The following is an 18,912-nucleotide window of genomic DNA, read 5'->3' as shown; positions in this document are numbered from 1 at the left end:
CATCATCTTGCAAGATTTTGAACAGTTCAGCTGGGATGCTGTCGTCTCCTGCTGCCTTGTTATTAGCAATGCTTCTTAAGGCCCACTCAACCTCACTCTTCAGGATGTCTGGCTCTAGCTCACTGACCACACCGTCAAAGCTATCCCTGATATTGTTATCCTTTCTATACAGGTCTTCTGTATATCCTTGCCACCTTTTCTTGATCTCTTCTTCTTCTGTTAGGTCCTTGCCATCTTTGTTTTTGATCATACCCATTTTTGCCTGGAATTTACCTCCCATGTTTCTAATTTTCTAGAAGAGGTCTCTTGTCCTTCCTCTTCTATTGTCTTCTTCCACTTCCGTGCGTTGCTTGTTTAAAAATAATTCCTTATCTCTTCTGGCTAATCTCTGGAATTTTGCATTTAACTGGGCATATCTCCCCCTATCACTGTTGCCTTTTGCTTTCCTTCTTTCTTGGGCTACTTCTAGTGTCTCAGCAGACAGCCATTTTGCCTTCTTGGTTTTCTCTTTCTTTGGGATGTATTTTGTTGCCGCCTCCTGAACAATGTGGCGAACTTCTGTACATAGTTCTTCTGGGACCCTATCTACTAAGTCCAGTCCCTTAAATCTATTCTTCACCTCCACTGCATATTCCTTAGGAATATTAGTGAGCTCATATCTAGCTGATCTGTGGGTCTTCCCTAATCTCTTTAGTCTGATCCTAAATTGCGCAAGATGTAGTTCGTGATCTGAACTACAGTCAGCTCCAGGTCTTGTTTTTACCGACTGTATAGATGTCCACCACCTTTGGCTGCAAAGGATGTAGTCAATCTGATTTCGGTGTTGTCCATCTGGGGAAGTCCATGTATAAAGCCGTCTCTTAGGTTGTTGGAAGAGAGTGTTTGTTATGCACATTGAGTTGTCTTTGCAAAATTCTATCAGCCTATGTCCTGTTTCGTTTTGTTCTCCCAGGCCATGCTTATCTGTAATTCCAGGTGTCATTTGACTGCCCACCTTAGCATTCCAGTCTCCTGTGATGAAAATAACATCTCTTTTAGGCGTGTTTTCCAGTAGGTGCTGCAGATCCTCATAGAACTGCTCTACTTCAGCTTCTTCAGCATTTGTGGTTGGGGCGTATATTTGGATCACTGTGATGTTAGATGGCTTGCCCTGAATTCGAATTGAGATCATTCTGTCATTTTTTGGATTGTATACAAGCACTGCTTTCGCCACTTTACTATTAATTATGAAGGCTACTGTCAGGGTCAGTCTCGCTTCGCAATAAGACACAGACTCACTTAATGGGCATTAAGGATTTCTGGTTTATTGGAATGATGGCTGACAGAACGAAAAACGGGAACGGGGTGTGTGGTGTGGAGGTGCCCATTTTATACCCTCTTGTATGACCCCAGGCTCCTCCACCCTTCATTGTCCCAATCCCTCTTGATGGGATCCTTGATTGCTGCCTGGGCATTTTCCCGGTGTCTTCTCTTGTCTTCTCGATTCTGGTGTGTCCTCCAGGGCACCAGGTGCAGCTTATCTCTGTTCATCCGATGTCCTTCTTTTCAGCTGCATATGGATCCATGGGTGTGGGTGCTTTGGGTGCTTGTTTTAATCCCTGTTCTGATTATCTTCTTCCGTTATTCCTTGATGATCATGATCTACGTTGTGAGGCTCTTTGTGCCTTGCAACGAGGTCATGACAGCTACTCCATTTCTTCTGTGGTCCTCTTGTCCACAGTTGTAGATCTGGTGGTCATTTGATGTGAAGTGGCCCATTCCAGTCCATTTCAGTTCACTGATGCCCAAAATGTCTATCTTTCATCTTGACATCTCACCAATAACCACATCCAATTTGCCCTGGCTCATAGATCTGACATTCCAGGTTCCAATGGTGTGTTAATCCTTAGAACATCGGATTCGCCGTTCACCACCAGCACCATCGGCTGCTAGCCGTCCTTTCGGCTTTGAGCTAGCTGCATCATCACGTCTGGGGCTAGTTGAACTCATCCTCTGTTCCTCCCCAGTAGCATTTTGACCATCTTCTGACCTGGGGGTCTCATCTTCCGATGGTATACCAACATATCTCTGGTTGTACTGATCCATTTAGTTTTCACGGCAAGAATACTGGGGTGGGTTGCCATTACCTTCCCCAGGGATCGCATTTAGTCTGACCTCTCTGTCACGACCTTCCCGTCTTGGGTGGCCCTTCACAGTTTAGCTCATGGCATCATTGAGGTGTTCAAGCTCCAGCACCACAACAAGGTAACAATCCTTTGCTGATGTTTGGTTTACATAATTCATTGTTATTTCCATTTCTCTTACTGTTAACATTTGTCCTGGTAAAAGTTTAATTTGTTATGAAATACATATATAGTAACTTCTTTAATTCTTCTTCTTTTCTCTTTATTTCATCCAAAATAGTTGGTGTTTTCTCTTGACACTTCTTTTTAAGTGCACTGTTATGCTGTATAAAACAACCTTGAATGAAAGCTGTACTTGCAACCCAAACCACTCTCAAATCAGTGCTTTACCTAAATTATTTTTTAAAAAATCTTTTATTTTTTTTTCACAACCCTCCACCATTGCTTCTTTGCCTATCAACATTTGGTTGACTCTCCATCTAAAAGAATTAGATTTTCTTTTATAAAACAAACTCATAGGATTAAGATCCAAAAAAATATTTGGTAATATCTCTACTTTAGAAACCTTAGTAGCCAAGTTCTTTGAAATCTGAATCACATCTATTCTTGAAAAGGATCCATGTCTTTTAGAAAAGTTGGTATACTCTCTTGAATTGCCCTTTTTCTGTCTCCATATATCAACCAGCCCTACACTGTCCATCAAATCAAAGAGAAACTTTGGTAATTTGCCTTGAGTGATTTTAATACTTTTCTCAGAAGTTCTGTCCCATTGTGGGAAGATCACTCCATTCCAATCCCCCATCAAATACTGATTTTCATAAGAGAAACCTATTAATCTCTCCATAAGTGGTTTATAAAACAATACTTTGTCCTCATCTGGGAGACATAAATTCCCAGAATCAAAGTCTTAGTCCCATGCAAATTAACTTCCACCCCAGTGAATCTACGATGCTCATCAGTCAATACAAGTTCTGGCTCTAGTTGGGGATTTAAATACAAAACAACTCCATTTCTTTTCTTTTCTTTTCTTTTCTTTTTTCCTGCTGAAATAAATTCTTCACCCAAATCTTTATAAATCAACTCTTATCTCTTTTTTAATATGTGTCTCTTGTAGGCAAATATATATCCTGTTCTAATTTTTTCAAATAATATTTTTCCCTCTGTTGTGAAGCTTTCCCTCCATTTATATTCCATGTTAACCATTTGTAATCCATAATCAAGCCAAAAATTTAGAAAAATCTTTTCCTTTCTTTTTTTCTTTTTTCTTTTTCTTCTCATTTGAATCTCCTTCAAGTCCTCTTTGAATTTTTCTAGAAAATCTCTTTTTCTGGACAGAATTCAATCAATCAATCATATTTATTTGGTCAATGACCAGCAAAATTTAAAAGGAGAAAAACAAAGTAAAACAAAGAAATACAAATAAAATAATATACTACCAGCTAATAAAATATATCACATAATGATATAGCATTCATTCCACTACTACTCTATTAATACATTTGTTACCTAGGTAATGTGAGCCTAAAACATTAGTAAGTATAAAATAAAAATAAAAAATGTACTTACCTGGCAGGGGATTAGAATTTAATAAAAACCTCTGCTGTTTAAAAGAAAAATCACACCTTCCAATTTGTCCCAGTAGAATGGGATCTTTTTCTGCTTTAATGTTTCATTCAGAAAAAAAATACTCTTATGTGAAATGTTAATAGGAATTTCTTTAAGAGCAATTATGTTCTAGCAATTGTCTCCTCCCCTCCAATTTTGCCACTTCTCCCATTTTTCTGGTTGCCATTATGATATTATAATCCAAAATGAAAGTGTCTCAAACAAGGGAAAAAGAAAAGACAAGCTTCTCCCACTACCCTTTTTTAAAAAAATTCTGTTTTGTCTTCCTGGGCCTTTATACTTTTGTCTCAAGCGGCACTCCTTAGTTACAGTCAGCATCACAGTCTGGCTCATATTACCTTATTTTTTGTTTTGTAAAATCCACCAATTGTCCACACTCTTTAATAGTAAACAAAACAAACAAACAAGCAAAAATCATTCCCACAAAGGTCTGATTCATTTGTCTAATTTAATTCCAAGTTAAATATACTTTAAATAGGTTTTTAAATACAAAGTTATTCTGAATATTGAAGCACACTCCAACAACTTGTTTAGCCATTCTTCCCAGATAGGAATCAAACATCTCCAGTAAGAAGCTTATAACACAGCACTTAGCAGAGGCAGAAGTAGTTCAGACTACTTTGAGGGACTGTATGGTTTAATAAAAATTTCATTTCTCAGGTTTCAATGGGAATTCAGTTTTAAAAATTTGTTCCACTGTAATATCAACCATTTTCCAAAATGGTTGATCTTTACAGCATTGCTACCACATATGAAAAAAATGATCTGATCTGATCTGTTCATTACACTTCCAACATTTTTGAGAAAATGAATTGTCATTTTAGCAATCAAAACTGGAATAATATACAAATGAACATCTAACAATTTTGCTGAGCTTAACATCTGGAGTAAGTTTAATATTCTTCTACTGAAATTCCCATTGTTGCTTCACAATTACTATACTTAAATTCCAAATCAGTCTTTCAGATGGAGACCATATTGGAGGTCACAGCATTTCACTCACAAGATGATGATAATTTCAATATTTTCTGCTTGATGCTGTTCACAAGAATGTCACCATAGGCATCAATACTATCAACAGCTACATGTGAATGCTTCAACTCAGAACAGAATTTCTAGTATCTACCATTAAAATTTGGAAATAATGTTGTTCTCTAAAGATCAAATTCATTCTTCTCTCTTACTCATTTTTCACATCTCCTGCCAAAGCCTTTAGTCCAATATTTGCATGTTATCATGCAACCAGGGCATGAATATTCCCATTAATCCAAAGCCTAATTCAATGCCTGGCTACATAACCTACCACTTTACTGAGCCAATCTGAAAAACATATAAAATTTGAACATGCTCCAAAATAAACTTTTAATATCCCACAGGACCATATACAACCTAATAAGATTCCAAACTTCTATATGATGATACTTTCAGGTTAGGGGAATATATGGACACATCAGATTATTTTCACCAAAATTTACATTCATGTAATCATCATTCACATTATGCTGGATGGAACAAATCCATTCTTTGATGTTGAAACATATCCCCTTTTAAGGACTTATTTACTCCATACAGTGTTTCATGTATGGATGGATTTAAATCAAGCTTACAGAGTTCTTTCCAAATTCCTTCAAGGAATTGAAGGAAATGTTTTAACACAGAAACAAACAAACAAACATAAACTTCAGGAATAATCTAAAGATGATTCATTAGATATGAATACAAAAAGACAGTTACTTTTTTTTCCTTATTAAATGTTCCTTCTTATTCATCTCAGGCCTCAATAAAATGATGTAACATTTGGGGGAAAATATACATCCCAGTAAGCCAGCGCTGGAGGATAAGATAGAGAAGATCTCCACAGCTACCATGTACTTTCCTTTGGTACTCAGGTAGGTTGGAACAAATGACAGCCAAACGCTGCAAAAGACCAACATGCTGAAAGTGATAAACTTGGCCTCATTGAAACTGTTGGGCAACTTCCTGGCTTGGAAAGCCATATGAAAGCTGACACTAGCCAGGAAACCCATGTAACCCAGGACACAGTAAAACATGATCACTGAGCCCTCATTACATTCCAGTATGATCTCCCTCTTCTGTGAGTGCAAGTCTGTATCTGGGAAAGGAGGAGAGGTACTCAGCCACACGATGCAAATTCCCACCTGCATGAAGGAACCCAAAAGAACAATAGAATTGGTCAGTCCTTTCCCTACCCATTTCCTCATTCCAGAGCCTGGCTTGGTTGCCATGAATGCCAGAATCACAGTCATGGTTTTGGCCAATACAGATGAAAGGGCCACTGAGAAGATGATGCCAAAAGTCGTTTGCTGGAGAAGGCAAGTCAGCTTCTGAGGCCTTCCGATGAAGAGGAAGGAGCAGAGGAAGCAGAGAAGAAGGGAGAAGAGGAGGATACAAGTGATGCTCCGGTTGTTGGCTTTGACAATTGGAGTCTCTCGATGCATCCAAAAGATTCCAAGCACAAAGATTGTAATCAAAGAGAAAACAATAGTCAATATCATGAAGAGGATTCCAAAAGGTTCTTCATAGGAGAGATAGGTCAATACTTTGGGAATACATTGATTGTGTATCTTGTTCGGATAGCAATCTTCTGGACATCTTATGCAGACATCCATATCTGGAAAAAGAAACTCTTTAAATATATCAAGATTTCTATCAATATATATGACATCAGAACAATTTTGATCCATGTTGGTTTTTAGCGAAAATAGGATAGAAAATCTTACTTTTTAATGCATAAACAGGTAGCAATCTCATACATTACATTGACACCTGAGATCATTCATTCATTAAAGTAATAAGACCACAATTATGTAGATATTTATATGGTCCCCATAGATTTCAAAGGCATTGATGTACTCTTTTCAGGCCACCCAGAACAAAAAGAATTTTGTGAAATTGTAGGACTTTATATGAATAGTAAATCTGAACTATACATTTTTAAAAATTTATTTGTATTACAGTTTCTACCATCTTTTCTTTTTTAATGGAAAATTAGCAGTAATAAAACCCAATGCCTGCAGAAAGTTCTTGTCCATTTCTTTAGAATTTCATACATTGGGGGAGGAGGGAGAGGAGAGGGTGCTTACTGAAAAGAAGAAAGGAAATCACTTTATACATCTATTTTACTTTTTCTTAAAGTATGATCACCAACATGCCCCCATTGCCATAGAGGTTATTATTAATAAATATGTGGCTTATTACTATCAAAGTTTTCTCTTTCTAGTATAAATTCAAAAATAGCTTAATTGGGATTGGAAGTGGAAACTAATATATATATACACATACACACACACACACACACATATCTTATATATATATATATAACATATATATACTATATAAATACACACACATGTGCGCTTTTAATTAATAACAAAAAAAGAAAATCAAAACACAGAATATAATAATAATAATAATACATACACTATCAAGAAGAAAAAAGACACTTTAGAAGTGCTTTTACAAAAAAGTGAAAAAATACAACAAAGGAAAAATCTTGGCATAGTATATCATTATAACGGTAAACAGTTACAAATCTATGTATATTTATCAACACAAATATTATTCTAATGCATATATATTTCTAATACATTTATATAACTGCCAAGTTTTTTTTTAACCTGATGTATTTAGTATAAATTAGTTCTATATTTCATTATACTTGTCCATACAAATCTATGTCTATAGGCAATTTAGTCATAAGTGGAAAGTGCAATCAGGTCTTCAATCCATTGAGTAAATGGGGCCATACATTTACCTTTCCAATGTTACAGTAACAGTCTTTTGGCCCTAGTAAGGGCACGGAGAATCCATTTATGTTGTCCAGATGAGAAATTCCATATATACTCTGGGTATATAGTTCAAAAGAATATTTTGAACTGAATTTTAAACTGAAAAATTTAGCTTTTGTCACACAATCTTATTTATATTGTCCCAAAATGTAGTAAGTATAGGACATTGTAAAAACACATGCTTTCAAGAGGTATTGTCCTTATTACATCTCCAACAAAATGCTCTTTTGGACAATCCTTTTCTATACAAATGTAGTGGGTTCAATAAATTCTAAATATTATTTTTTGTTTTATAAATCATAGGTTAAGGCCCATTGACACTCTTGCTATAGATGTTAATCACTTATTCTTAGGCAACATAGAAACCTCTAATTCTTTATTTCACTCATCCCTTAACATCTGCACATCAAACTTATTTATTGATAACAAATATCTATAAAAGCTAATAGTAGGGGTTTTTTTTTTTTAGTTTTAAAAGATTTAACAGGTCATTCTAGTATCTCAGGTGCCTCAGAAGCTGAAAATGCTGCTTCTCCATACAATGTTGTTAACAAATGGTGTAGCTGTAGATATTGCCATTGGGAAACATCCAATAGATGCTATTTACCTCTTAACACACCCTGTGTTAAAATTCATCTTCATCATTTATCAATTGGTCTAAAGTCAATATCCCTGCTTGCATCCAACTTTTCCATATCACTATCTTTTTTCCCAATTTTTGATTTTGCATTTTCCCATAAATTCAATTTAGCATGAGAAAAAGGATCATTTTTTTATTAGACATTCTATTCCATAGCTTTCTAACTGACATATGTGTTTCCAGAGATATTGGAGGTTTTTTGTATTTAGATCCTAATACTATCTATCCAACCAAAGGTGCCTGATCTGTATATTCCAAAATTGCCCCATTTGGAAATTAACACCAATTGTTGACTTCCAGTATTTAATAATTGTCAGAAGGTAAGCTTGATGGTACAGCTCCAGATTCAGAAAACCAAATTCTCCTTCATTAATTGGTAATTGCATTTTCTGTAAAGGTATTCCTCTAATCAAAAACCCCATAAAAATTTTCTAAACAAAGAATTCATTTTCTGAAAATATTTTCCAGATATTTGAACAGGAATTCCTCTCAGAATATAAATTAATCTGGGAATAATATTCACCTTTCCCCAAAGGGTGAGGTTTAATGACTCCCATCTATCCATATCTAAAGAAACCTCTTTACATATTTTATTTATACTGCATGTTACTAACAGAGTTATATATTTTGGTATGCACATATCTAAATATTTAATGGATTCAGTACTAACATAGAATTGATATTCCTTAAATGGATGGATAACTAAATTTTCACCTACTGGCATCAATTCCAATTTGGATCAATGAATAAAATACCCTGCTATTTTACTAAAGGCATCTAGCCTTTGCATCAACACTGGAATAGTAGTATGAGGTTTAGTAATAAACAAAAGAATATCATTTGCAAATAAACCCAGTTTCTGTTCAACCGAATTGTGTACTACTCTGTAAGTCTCCTTGTGTTGTCTTATAGCACAAGGCAAGGATTCCATGTAAATAATGAAAAGCAAGGGTGAAAAAGCACATGCTTGTCCACTTCCTCTAAATAATGAGAAAGTAGCAGAAAGGATACCAGTACCCTTTACTTCAGGTGTGGGCAATTAATATAACATCTTAACCCATTTTATAAATCTCAAGGGAAATCCAAACTTGTTTGGTACAGCAAACATGTACTGTCTATATATTTTGTCAAAAACTTTTTCTACATCTAAAGATAAAATTACAAATTGGTCTTTATTTTTATTCAAGTCTATTAAGTTTACAACTAACCTAAAGTTTTCTGCTGCTTGCCTAGTTTTTATAAACCCTGCTGGATCATTGTTAATAACGAGCAGTATCACTTGCTATAATCTGTTTGCTAGCACTGCTGTTAAACTCTTTGTATCAACATTAATCAGAGAAATTGGATGATGATTAGAACACTGAGTATGCTCTTAACCTGGTTTTGGTATATTTATAATATAAGCCTGATTAAATGCCTCTGATAATATTCCCCTATCAAGTATCTCATTATACAATTGACAGAGTTTTGGCACCAAAGGGTCTATAAATGTTTTATACCATTCTATAGGAAATTCATCCAGTCCTGGTGTTTTACCACTTGCCATTTTTTGAAATTATTTGTTCCTTTTAAGGAAGGGAAAACTCAACTCTAGGGAAAAAGTTGGCTTTGACAATTGGAGTCTCTCAATACAACCAAAATATTCCAAGCACAAAGGTTGTAATCAAAGAGAAAACAATAGCCAATATCATGAAGAGGATTCCCAAAGGTTCTTCATAGGAGAGATAGGTCAATCCTTTGGGAATACATTGATTGTGGATCTTGTTTGGATAGTGATTTTCTGAACATCTTATGCAGACATCCATATCTGGAAAAAGAGAACTCTTTAAACATATCAAGATTTCTATCAATATATATGACATCAGGACAACTAGGATAGGAATTCTTATTTTTTAATACATAAAGAGGTAGCAATCTCAGACATTACACTGACACCTGAGATCATTCATTCATTAAAGTAATAAGACCATAGTTATGTAGATATGTATATGGTCCCCATACATTTCAAAGGCATTGATGTAGTCTTTTTAGGCCACCCAGAACAAAAAGAATTTTGTTTTACCACTTGCCATTTGTAAAATTGATATGCAGTTTTTAAAGAATGAATGGAAGAAAGAATTGGAGATCCCCATTCTATCTAAACAATGTGAACAACCTTAACATTTCTGTCCAAAAATTGAATAAATGTCAGACTATTATTACTGAATACCAATTTGTTTCTATTGAAAAAGAATTATTAAATCATCAGGTTGTTAGCAATGCAGTAAGAATTATCATCATTAAAAGACAAGGTATCGGGATGCCCTATATATTAAACTGACGTGAAGACAAGGTTTAATATTTTCAGATGTCCATATTCTTTTCAACTGCTGCATGGAAATTGACATGCAGACAGTGGAAATAGATTCTCCGTGCCCTTCTTATTACCTAGAAACTAACCCTTCAACATTGGAGAGATAAATATGTGGCCCATGTTACTCAGTGCATTGATATTGCCTGGTCTATGAATGAATTCCTTTAGAAATCTTTTATGTATGGATGATGACAGTAAAATATGGTCAAACATGGACATTGTTTACTGGAACTGATATTTCTAGCTTCATTTACATACAGGAAATACATGCATGAGAAACTGATAGATGATAGATATACTGTAGAAGATGGTAGGTAGGTTGGTTGGTAGGTAAGTAGATGATAGATAGAAAGATAGATCGATCAATTGATAGATAGATAGATAGATAGATAGATAGATAGATAGATAGATAGATAGATAGATAGCTATTGTCATTGGTTTTATTTTTTGACTCTCACACACTTTTTCATTTCCTTCCTTTCTTCCTTTTCTTTTATTTTTGCTATTGTTCATGTTGTTGTACCTAAATAAATAAGGGCGCTGGGCTGGATTTTTTCTGGCCAGTTAGCCAAAGTTATTTCTTTGTCCTACCTATTTTGTCAGAGATCTGCCCTTCTGGACATGGCACACAATCATAGCAGCAAAATTTCTCTCCCTCCTTCTTCTTTCTGCTGTAGCCTGGAGAGCAGTGGTCATTGCACATAGAGAGAGGCAGCGCCTAAACAGAAACACGTATGAAAGAAACAGGGAAATAAAATGCCATATATTGTTGACAGGAGGGAATTAGGTTAGGCTGAGTAACATTATCAAACTAATCCTGAATACATTTCCCATGCCCCTGAAAATGGGCAGCTTTGGGGGCTGTTGAAATGTTTACTACCTAGACGTTAAGAATGGCAGAAACTCATGTTTTTACGAGATCTGACTCAATTTTGATTGCCCTAACTGATTTTTTTTCCTGTAATGCTGTTTCTAAAGATGATTTGAAAGCAGATTACAAACCTGGTTGTCCATATTCTGTTGAGGATGGAATATTTCAACAGGTAAAATCAATTTGGCACTTGCTACGTTGGCCATATGTGTTTATTTATTTATTAAATTTTGCCACCGCCCATCTCCCCCACAAAGAGGGGACAGGGTGGTTTACGACCAAAATAAAACATTAAAATTCCATAAATAAATATAAATACAAATATAATATTAAAAATAAATACAGTATAAAATCCAGATGACGATGCTAGTTGGAATATCACTTATATATATCTAAGAGGCCATTTAGGGTGCTAACCATCTCCAGGGGTGATTACTCCCCCTCCCGCCCCAAGCAAGGTGGCAGAGCCAGGTTTTTAGTTCTTCTCAGAAGGCCACAAGAGATGGAATCTGTCTTATCTCTGGGGGAAGGATGTTCCAAAAGGTGGGAGCCACTACAGAGAAGGCATGCTTCCTTGACCCATCAGATGGAATTCTCTTACAGATGGGGTCCGTAATATGCCCCCTCTGCAGGATTGGGTGGGATGGGTAGTTGTAATGCAGACAAGATGGTCCCTCAGGTACCCTGGTCCCGTGCCATGTAGGGCTTTAAAGGTAATAACCAACAACTTGAATTGCACCCAGAAGCAAACCAGTACCCAATGCAGCTCATGAAGCAATGGTGTAACGTGTGCCAATCTAGGGGCACCAAAAATTGCTCGCGCAGCCACATTTTCGACCAGCTGTAGCTTCCAGATACTCTTCGAGGGTAGCCCTATGTAGAGCACATTACAGTAGTCTTTATGGGAGATGACCAGGGCATGAGTGACTGTGCGAAGGGCCTCCTGGTCCAGGAAAGGGTGTAACTGGCACACAAGATGAAGTTGTGCAAAGGCCCTCCTGGCCACGACTGCCACCTGTTCTTTGATCAGGAGACGTGAGTCCAGTAGGACCCCCAAGTTCCACACAGGGTCTGTCAGGGGCAGTGCAACCCCACCCAGAACCAAAGATGTTAAATTCTGTATGTTTCAGGTACCATTGACAGTATAAATCTTTTAATCTGCCTTGGATAAGGTCTTATTAATGCAGGGTAGAATATAATGTATAAAATAGAATATTCCACTTCAGTACATGGAATGCTCAAGAACTTTAAAAGATCAAAATATAGTCTTTGACAATTATTGCCAAGTATTTGAGAATTGCTTCAAAGGACACTTTGCCTTTGTTTTAGTTTAGACTCTGCAGCTTCTTCTCACCTGATTAAAGCTTCCGTGCCATACAATTTGATTGTCATTAAGAATTAATTCTCTGCTTGGTGGAGCCCAAGGTTCCAATGTTCCCACCTTCACTCGAGTAAAGGAATTATTGGGGAAAGTGACCCAGTTGATAACATCAAAACCTGTAATTAATTCTCCCTTTTCATCAAAAGTAATAGTGTCTCCCATACTGTTGTTGAATAAAATGTTCTTTAAAAAATGATGAATCTGGGTAAAAAAAAACATGCAAGAAAGGGATATTAAGTCTTGAAATCAGATCCAGTGAACAAGACTACTTCAGAGTCAAGCACTCTGCTTTATAAAACACAGCTGGGATTTTGAGGTATAATAGATAAAATGGCTGCATATTCCAAAATTACAGCCCTTCTCTTTCAGCTCATTCCCACTGGATAAAGGAACATGTTTTGGAAGGACATTACCCTTCCAACTTAGAATGGAGGCTCCATCATACCTTAGTGTTGTATGTTAACACTTTCTTTCAAAAGACTACATGTAGGTATTATGCTGTGCAAATCTTTAAAAAGCAGATTTGCTTCAACAAAGATTTAAGCAAGGACCCCCTCAAAGCTTCCTCACAAAGAATACTTATTTATTTGTTTCTTTCTTTCTTTCTTTCTTTCTCAAATTTATACTACTGCCCATCTCTCCCCACAGAGTGGTTGGAATATTGGACCCCACAATTCTCAGAGTGAAAAGAAACAGCCATTGTAATTCTCCATCCTCTGTTTTTTAACCTCTCCTCAGTCTTCTCTAGGCCTGTGAAAACTCAACTTTTGCTTGTTTTTGCAAATGAGGAAGGACACTAAGTTGGAATGCGAGTCCTCTAACAGTTGGAAAATGGGGAGAAGGTAAAGCAGCCAATAAGAGACCACTGGGTAGCTCCAAGACAATGCAAATGTCTTCTTCAAGCAGATCACATGGCCTCTACTTAATTAATGAAGGCATTTATATTAGCATTAGAGACAAAATTTTAACCTCCACACTTTTCTCTTTCAGGCTCGACCTGTACAAACCATGCAATACATATCCTATAACATTGACAAAGTGTATCAGGCCAAAGAATCTGGTACAAGAATTTTCAGGAACAGAAGAGAAATTGGCTCACAAAAAATAGTCTAAGCCAGGATTGGATCATCTGCAGTTTATGCCTTAGCTCTCAGCCCAATTTTTCTGACAAAAATAATGAGACTGAAATTATTTGGCAAAGCTAGCATTCTTCAATGACATACAGTAGATGTGATCCAGGATAACTGTTAAGCCAAAGTGAAGACTGGAAGACTTGTTTTTACTTATTCTGCCTTCTAGGTCTCCCTAACATCACATCAATAAGGCTTAATGTGCTAATGTCTCCCACTTCCACAACATCACTGCATATCCAGTCATATTTCCAATTCCTCCTGGAAGCCAAAATAAATTAATATCTAAAAGTACAGCTGTTAGCCAAAACAACAGTGCCTTTCCTGTCATGATTTTATATTATGATATACGAACTGCCTTTCTATTGTTGCTGTTGTTATTGTTGTGGCTATTTTAAGTACCTGCCATGGTTTTACATCATGAAATGCCAACCCCTCTGCTTTTAGAAATCTTCTACTCCTGGGTCTGGACATGGATAAAACATACAAGGAACGTGCCACAATATGAACAGCATTGTAGATGTTGTAGCTATGACCACTCATGTTCATTTCAAAAAATGTACTAGGCAGACTCTCTAACTTCTCATCCCCAGTACACAATAATTTGTTATCTTCATTTCCACTGGAAATGTGTAATAGGCAGTCAAATGCCTGCTCCCAAAAATTCTGAATGAAATTGTCTTCTTTTGCCCAGGATGGCCTTACAGTGTGAACAAATTCTTGGAATCCGGGTGGTTCTTTTGAGCGAACTGTGAATGAAAGGGCACCATGGAAACTCTGTATGTCCCAATCTCTCTGAATGGACAGTGATTCAAAATTCCAATGGGATGTAACAATCCACACTTTACCCAAAGGTGGCAGTGAGTTCAAAGATGCTATAAGGATTATTGTTCTCAGATTTAGAAGGGATGGAGGTGCTCCATATACAAAGCATACGTGAACTTTTTGATCCGTAAAAAGTTGAACATATCTTGATTTCACTGAAATCATCTGTATATATTCATCCAGATATTTCCTCCGTGGTGTTCTAAGTATGAAAGCATAACAAATGTTGTTTTGGGAAAGCAATGGTACAATTTTCTGCAAAAACATGTCTCCATAGTCATCATCCACAGCCAAGAGCCCAATCCATGTCCATCCAAAATGCTGGAGTAACTGGATAATCCCAGTGTATTGATGGACTTCATTTGGTACCATCTGGTACAGGAATGGGAACATATTTTTGCTACCATATACTGGTGCAAATGTTCCATAAGCAAGCTGAAAGAAAATATACAGCAAATAATTAGAAGGATTAAGAGAGAATATTAAATAGAGTTCGTTGTTAAATTAAAACTAAAAGTTTTACCTGTTTTTATGGATTTGGGGGGGGGGTTAGCTTTAGTTCAGAGTCCTTGAGATTTGGGTAGCTATACTAAATTTAAATAAATAAATAATCTGATGCAGAATAAGTTACTCAGTCTTGCTGAAATATGATAATGTAAGCTACAAAGATTGTCAGTGTTTAAATGTAGCAAAACAAAATGCCAGCACATAAACTTATACATTGTGTAAAAATAGAAAAATACCCTCCACACATATCAAAGATGGAGGTAGAAGTCATACAAAATTCCATATGCAGAGGATGACATTATGGAAAATATGTATCTCTCTGCTCTGAGAGCTTGGAGGAAGGTAGATTGTACATACCATTCCGATAGATTCTAAGATCGTGTTTGACCACCTGAGAGCTGATGGATTGGCAAGGAAAGGGAGTGTCTTTTGTCACAGTGGCCCAACCTCTCTAGAACAAACTACAAACAGGTGTTTGCCATCCTTCATCACCTTTGAGGGGACTGCAATGAGTCCTTGGGTTCTAAATATTTAATTATCACTATAGTTTATTCATCTTTACTATATATTTATTGAATGTACTCTACCGTATTCTCATCTTGTGAAAGGTTTTATTCTGAAAACAGCCTAAAGATATTTTAAGAAGTTAAATAATATAAAATCATTTGGGATTTCTAGGAAGCCATCTCAAGGGCCTACCTGTGGAATCTTATAGTTGGCAAGAATGGTGGCCATAATGGAAGAAGCTTCTGTCAAACGTCCTCCTATGGCAGCAATAATTTTTTTCTTTGGATCACAGGTGAAATTGGGGACAAACCTATGATGTGTACAAAGCAGGCTCACGATGGCCTTATAGGTTATCCTTGCATGGATGTAGTTGTTCACAATGTGGAAACCCAATGTGATGTTCGGTAAGAGTTTAGGATCCTTGTTGATCTCTTTGACAGCAAATACCAAAGCAAGGATGGGCTGATACTCCTTTGGCACAGAACTGCAATAAAACTCCCAACTTAATGAAATGATATGAAGAGTGCATTTCCATACTCCTACACTGGATGTCTGAAATAATTTAGAGGAAGCAACACTTTGGTTTTGCCTAAGTTGGCAAATGATTTGGGTCAGCCCATGAGAAAGGTTGGTTTGTTTCATCTCCTGAAATGACTATCTTTGGAAAGAAACAGGGTACAGCCCCAAACTGACAAATCAATCAATCAATTAATTAATTAATACACATTTTAAATTCTTACTGAACTTTTATGGGATGGGAAGTTTAATTAATACACATTTTAAATTCTTATTGAACTTTTAAGGGATGGGAAGTTTAATTAATACACATTTTAAATTCTTATTGAACTTTTAAGGGATGGGAAGTTTGCCATGAATCCATTTCCAAAGTTTTCTCTTCTTATATATTAGAAAGCCTTATTATTTCTAGCTGAAAATATATACAACAAACCTTTGAATCTAGCAGTACTTACATGCAATAAAATGAAGCAAATCAGAAAACTGTAATTCATAGCAAATACTGCATTCAGCAGTGACCTTCTCTACACATTGAGATAAGACATATTTTGCTGAAACAGTTGGAAAATTTACAAATTATCCTAAACCATTAATCACAGTTTGTAAATCACAAAGGCTGCATTTAAAAAAACATCTAAGTGAAAATCAGAGGAAACATATTCACATTTAGGGGAGTGTGTGAAGCCACATGGAGTTTTCTACTCAGCAGCCATACTTAAAAGAGAGAGCAAACTAATTAATAGAAAATTTACAATTACTTTGGGGTTACGAAACTTTATAAACCTCTTGCTTAATTTTTTTTTCTAATTATTTTCTGCACAGTGGTCTAAAAAAAAAAAAGTAGAAACAGGTTATGACCCATCAACCGGGAGTGTGCCATGAACCCACTTCCAAAGTTTACTCTTCTTATCTAATATACTGTGTAGCCTTATTATACAATGTCCTTTCCCTGTCTCAGAGAATACAAAGCATTTGACAGTCACTTACTTCACACATTGTGTTGAGATATGGTGTGCTTTACCTATGATTAGCTCAATATCCTATAATTGGCAGATTGACAAATTGTCTTAAGCTATTAACACATGATTTATGAATCACAAAGGCTGCATTCAGAAAACACCTCAGTGAAAATCAGAGGAATCATATATGGATTTAGGGCAGAGTGTGAAGCCGCATGGAGTTTGCTACTCAGCAGCCATACTTAAAAAAGAGAGCAAACTAATGAACAGAAAATTCCCAATGATGTTGGGGTTATGAAAACTTCCAAAGATTTATCACTTTCTAAGCCTGTAAGCAACCATTTTTTCCCAATTCTTTTGCACTCAGTGGTCTGAAGAGAAGAAAAATAGAATTCCTTACACCACTTCGTTGATCAACATCCGAGAGGGCTCTTCTGTGAAGGAAGGGCTGTTGTGAAAGAAGAAGGCTTGAGTGGCAATTGCCCCGATGATAACATTTCCTGGCTGAGCAAATTGATGGGCTATAGGAAGTGGATCATCACGCATGGTACAATTGATGGTGTGTGTCTTGCATATAACACAGAATAGCAACACAAGGAGCAACATTGCTATCACCCCCATCCTGTTATTGACAATTCTCATCCGGAGAAAGACAGATGTTCCTATACAGAAAAACATCCTGTCTCCACGACATGAAACTGTGCAGCATCATTTTTGATTATCCTTACACATATGGCCTCCAGGACTGTTGCCACAGTACTGGAATGTGTTCTCTAAACAGATTCAATGTTTTAACTGTTAGTTTGCAGTCTGGTTGTGTGCATGGTTGCTTTGTCTGTGCTTTCAGCTGCTTTCAATTGTTGAATGTGCAATGAATGAATGCCATTAAAAGATACAATAATAAAACCAGGCTTTATATTCCAGTAACTAGTTTGAGATCCTCACTTCTCTGTTTGGAAGATAAAAGTGGGATGATTTTTCTCATTGTCGTTAAATTAAATTAATAAAACTCTGCCCTGATGACCAAGTCTTACAATTAATAAAGATTCCGTTTCTTCACTTTCTCTTCTGTGATCACTCCACATGGTAAAGATAAATCCCCTTATCTAAAAGGGATCTAAGCAAACTTTACACACAGAGAGAGAATTTCTCAGAGTGTGTCTTACAAAGTACATTTTCCCATTTATCGGAATGAGAAATATGAGAGGGGGGAAAGGAAAAAAAGAAAAAGAAAAAAAGAGATATGTGAGGATTAGAATGGAAAGGCTTCAGATGACAGCTCTCTGTACAATGTTCATCAAATAATGTTTTAAACATAGGTAAAAGCACTCCTATAATTAGGCTGAGTTTCAAAAAATCTGTGAAGTCTAATTGATGTCTTGTGTCTATTCCCCAAAAATATCATCATTAATGCTAAAGAAGTAACCTGTAATTTTGACAATCATTGGAAGTATAATGAAGTCCTCTCCAACTCTCAATATTTTGCACGTCTCTCCTGAGAAAAGGGCTAGAAGTTTATATTTAATGGCTGTGATTTGATTGAACTTTTGACTCCATGGAAGTGCCATGAGTCTTTTCTTCATCAAGTTTCCTGACAAATATACAAGTGAGCCTCCAGACATGATAAATACATAGTAGTGATTAAAATTGAAAGATATAATATTA

The 18,912-nt window shown here is 36.2% G+C and overlaps 1 protein-coding gene across 1 annotated transcript; it reads right to left on the bottom strand.

Moving 5' to 3' along the window:
* Positions 1-5,479: 5,479 nt before the first annotated feature.
* On the bottom strand, positions 5,480-17,793 carry LOC134496682 (vomeronasal type-2 receptor 26-like). The gene is made up of 6 exons (XM_063302393.1): positions 17,648-17,793; positions 15,965-16,256; positions 14,336-15,193; positions 12,777-13,004; positions 11,143-11,269; positions 5,480-6,381 (listed from the first exon to the last, which is right to left on the bottom strand). Exons 1-6 carry the CDS (start codon positions 17,791-17,793, stop codon positions 5,480-5,482), a joined length of 2,553 nt encoding a protein of 850 aa, XP_063158463.1.
* Between the last annotated feature and the right edge of the window lie 1,119 nt (positions 17,794-18,912).

The sequence above is a fragment of the Candoia aspera genome, chromosome 4 (assembly GCF_035149785.1).
Source record: "Candoia aspera isolate rCanAsp1 chromosome 4, rCanAsp1.hap2, whole genome shotgun sequence".
NCBI lineage: Eukaryota > Metazoa > Chordata > Lepidosauria > Squamata > Boidae > Candoia > Candoia aspera.
Note: the sequence above shows the minus strand (reverse complement) of the source record. Positions and strands in the feature narration are given on the sequence as shown.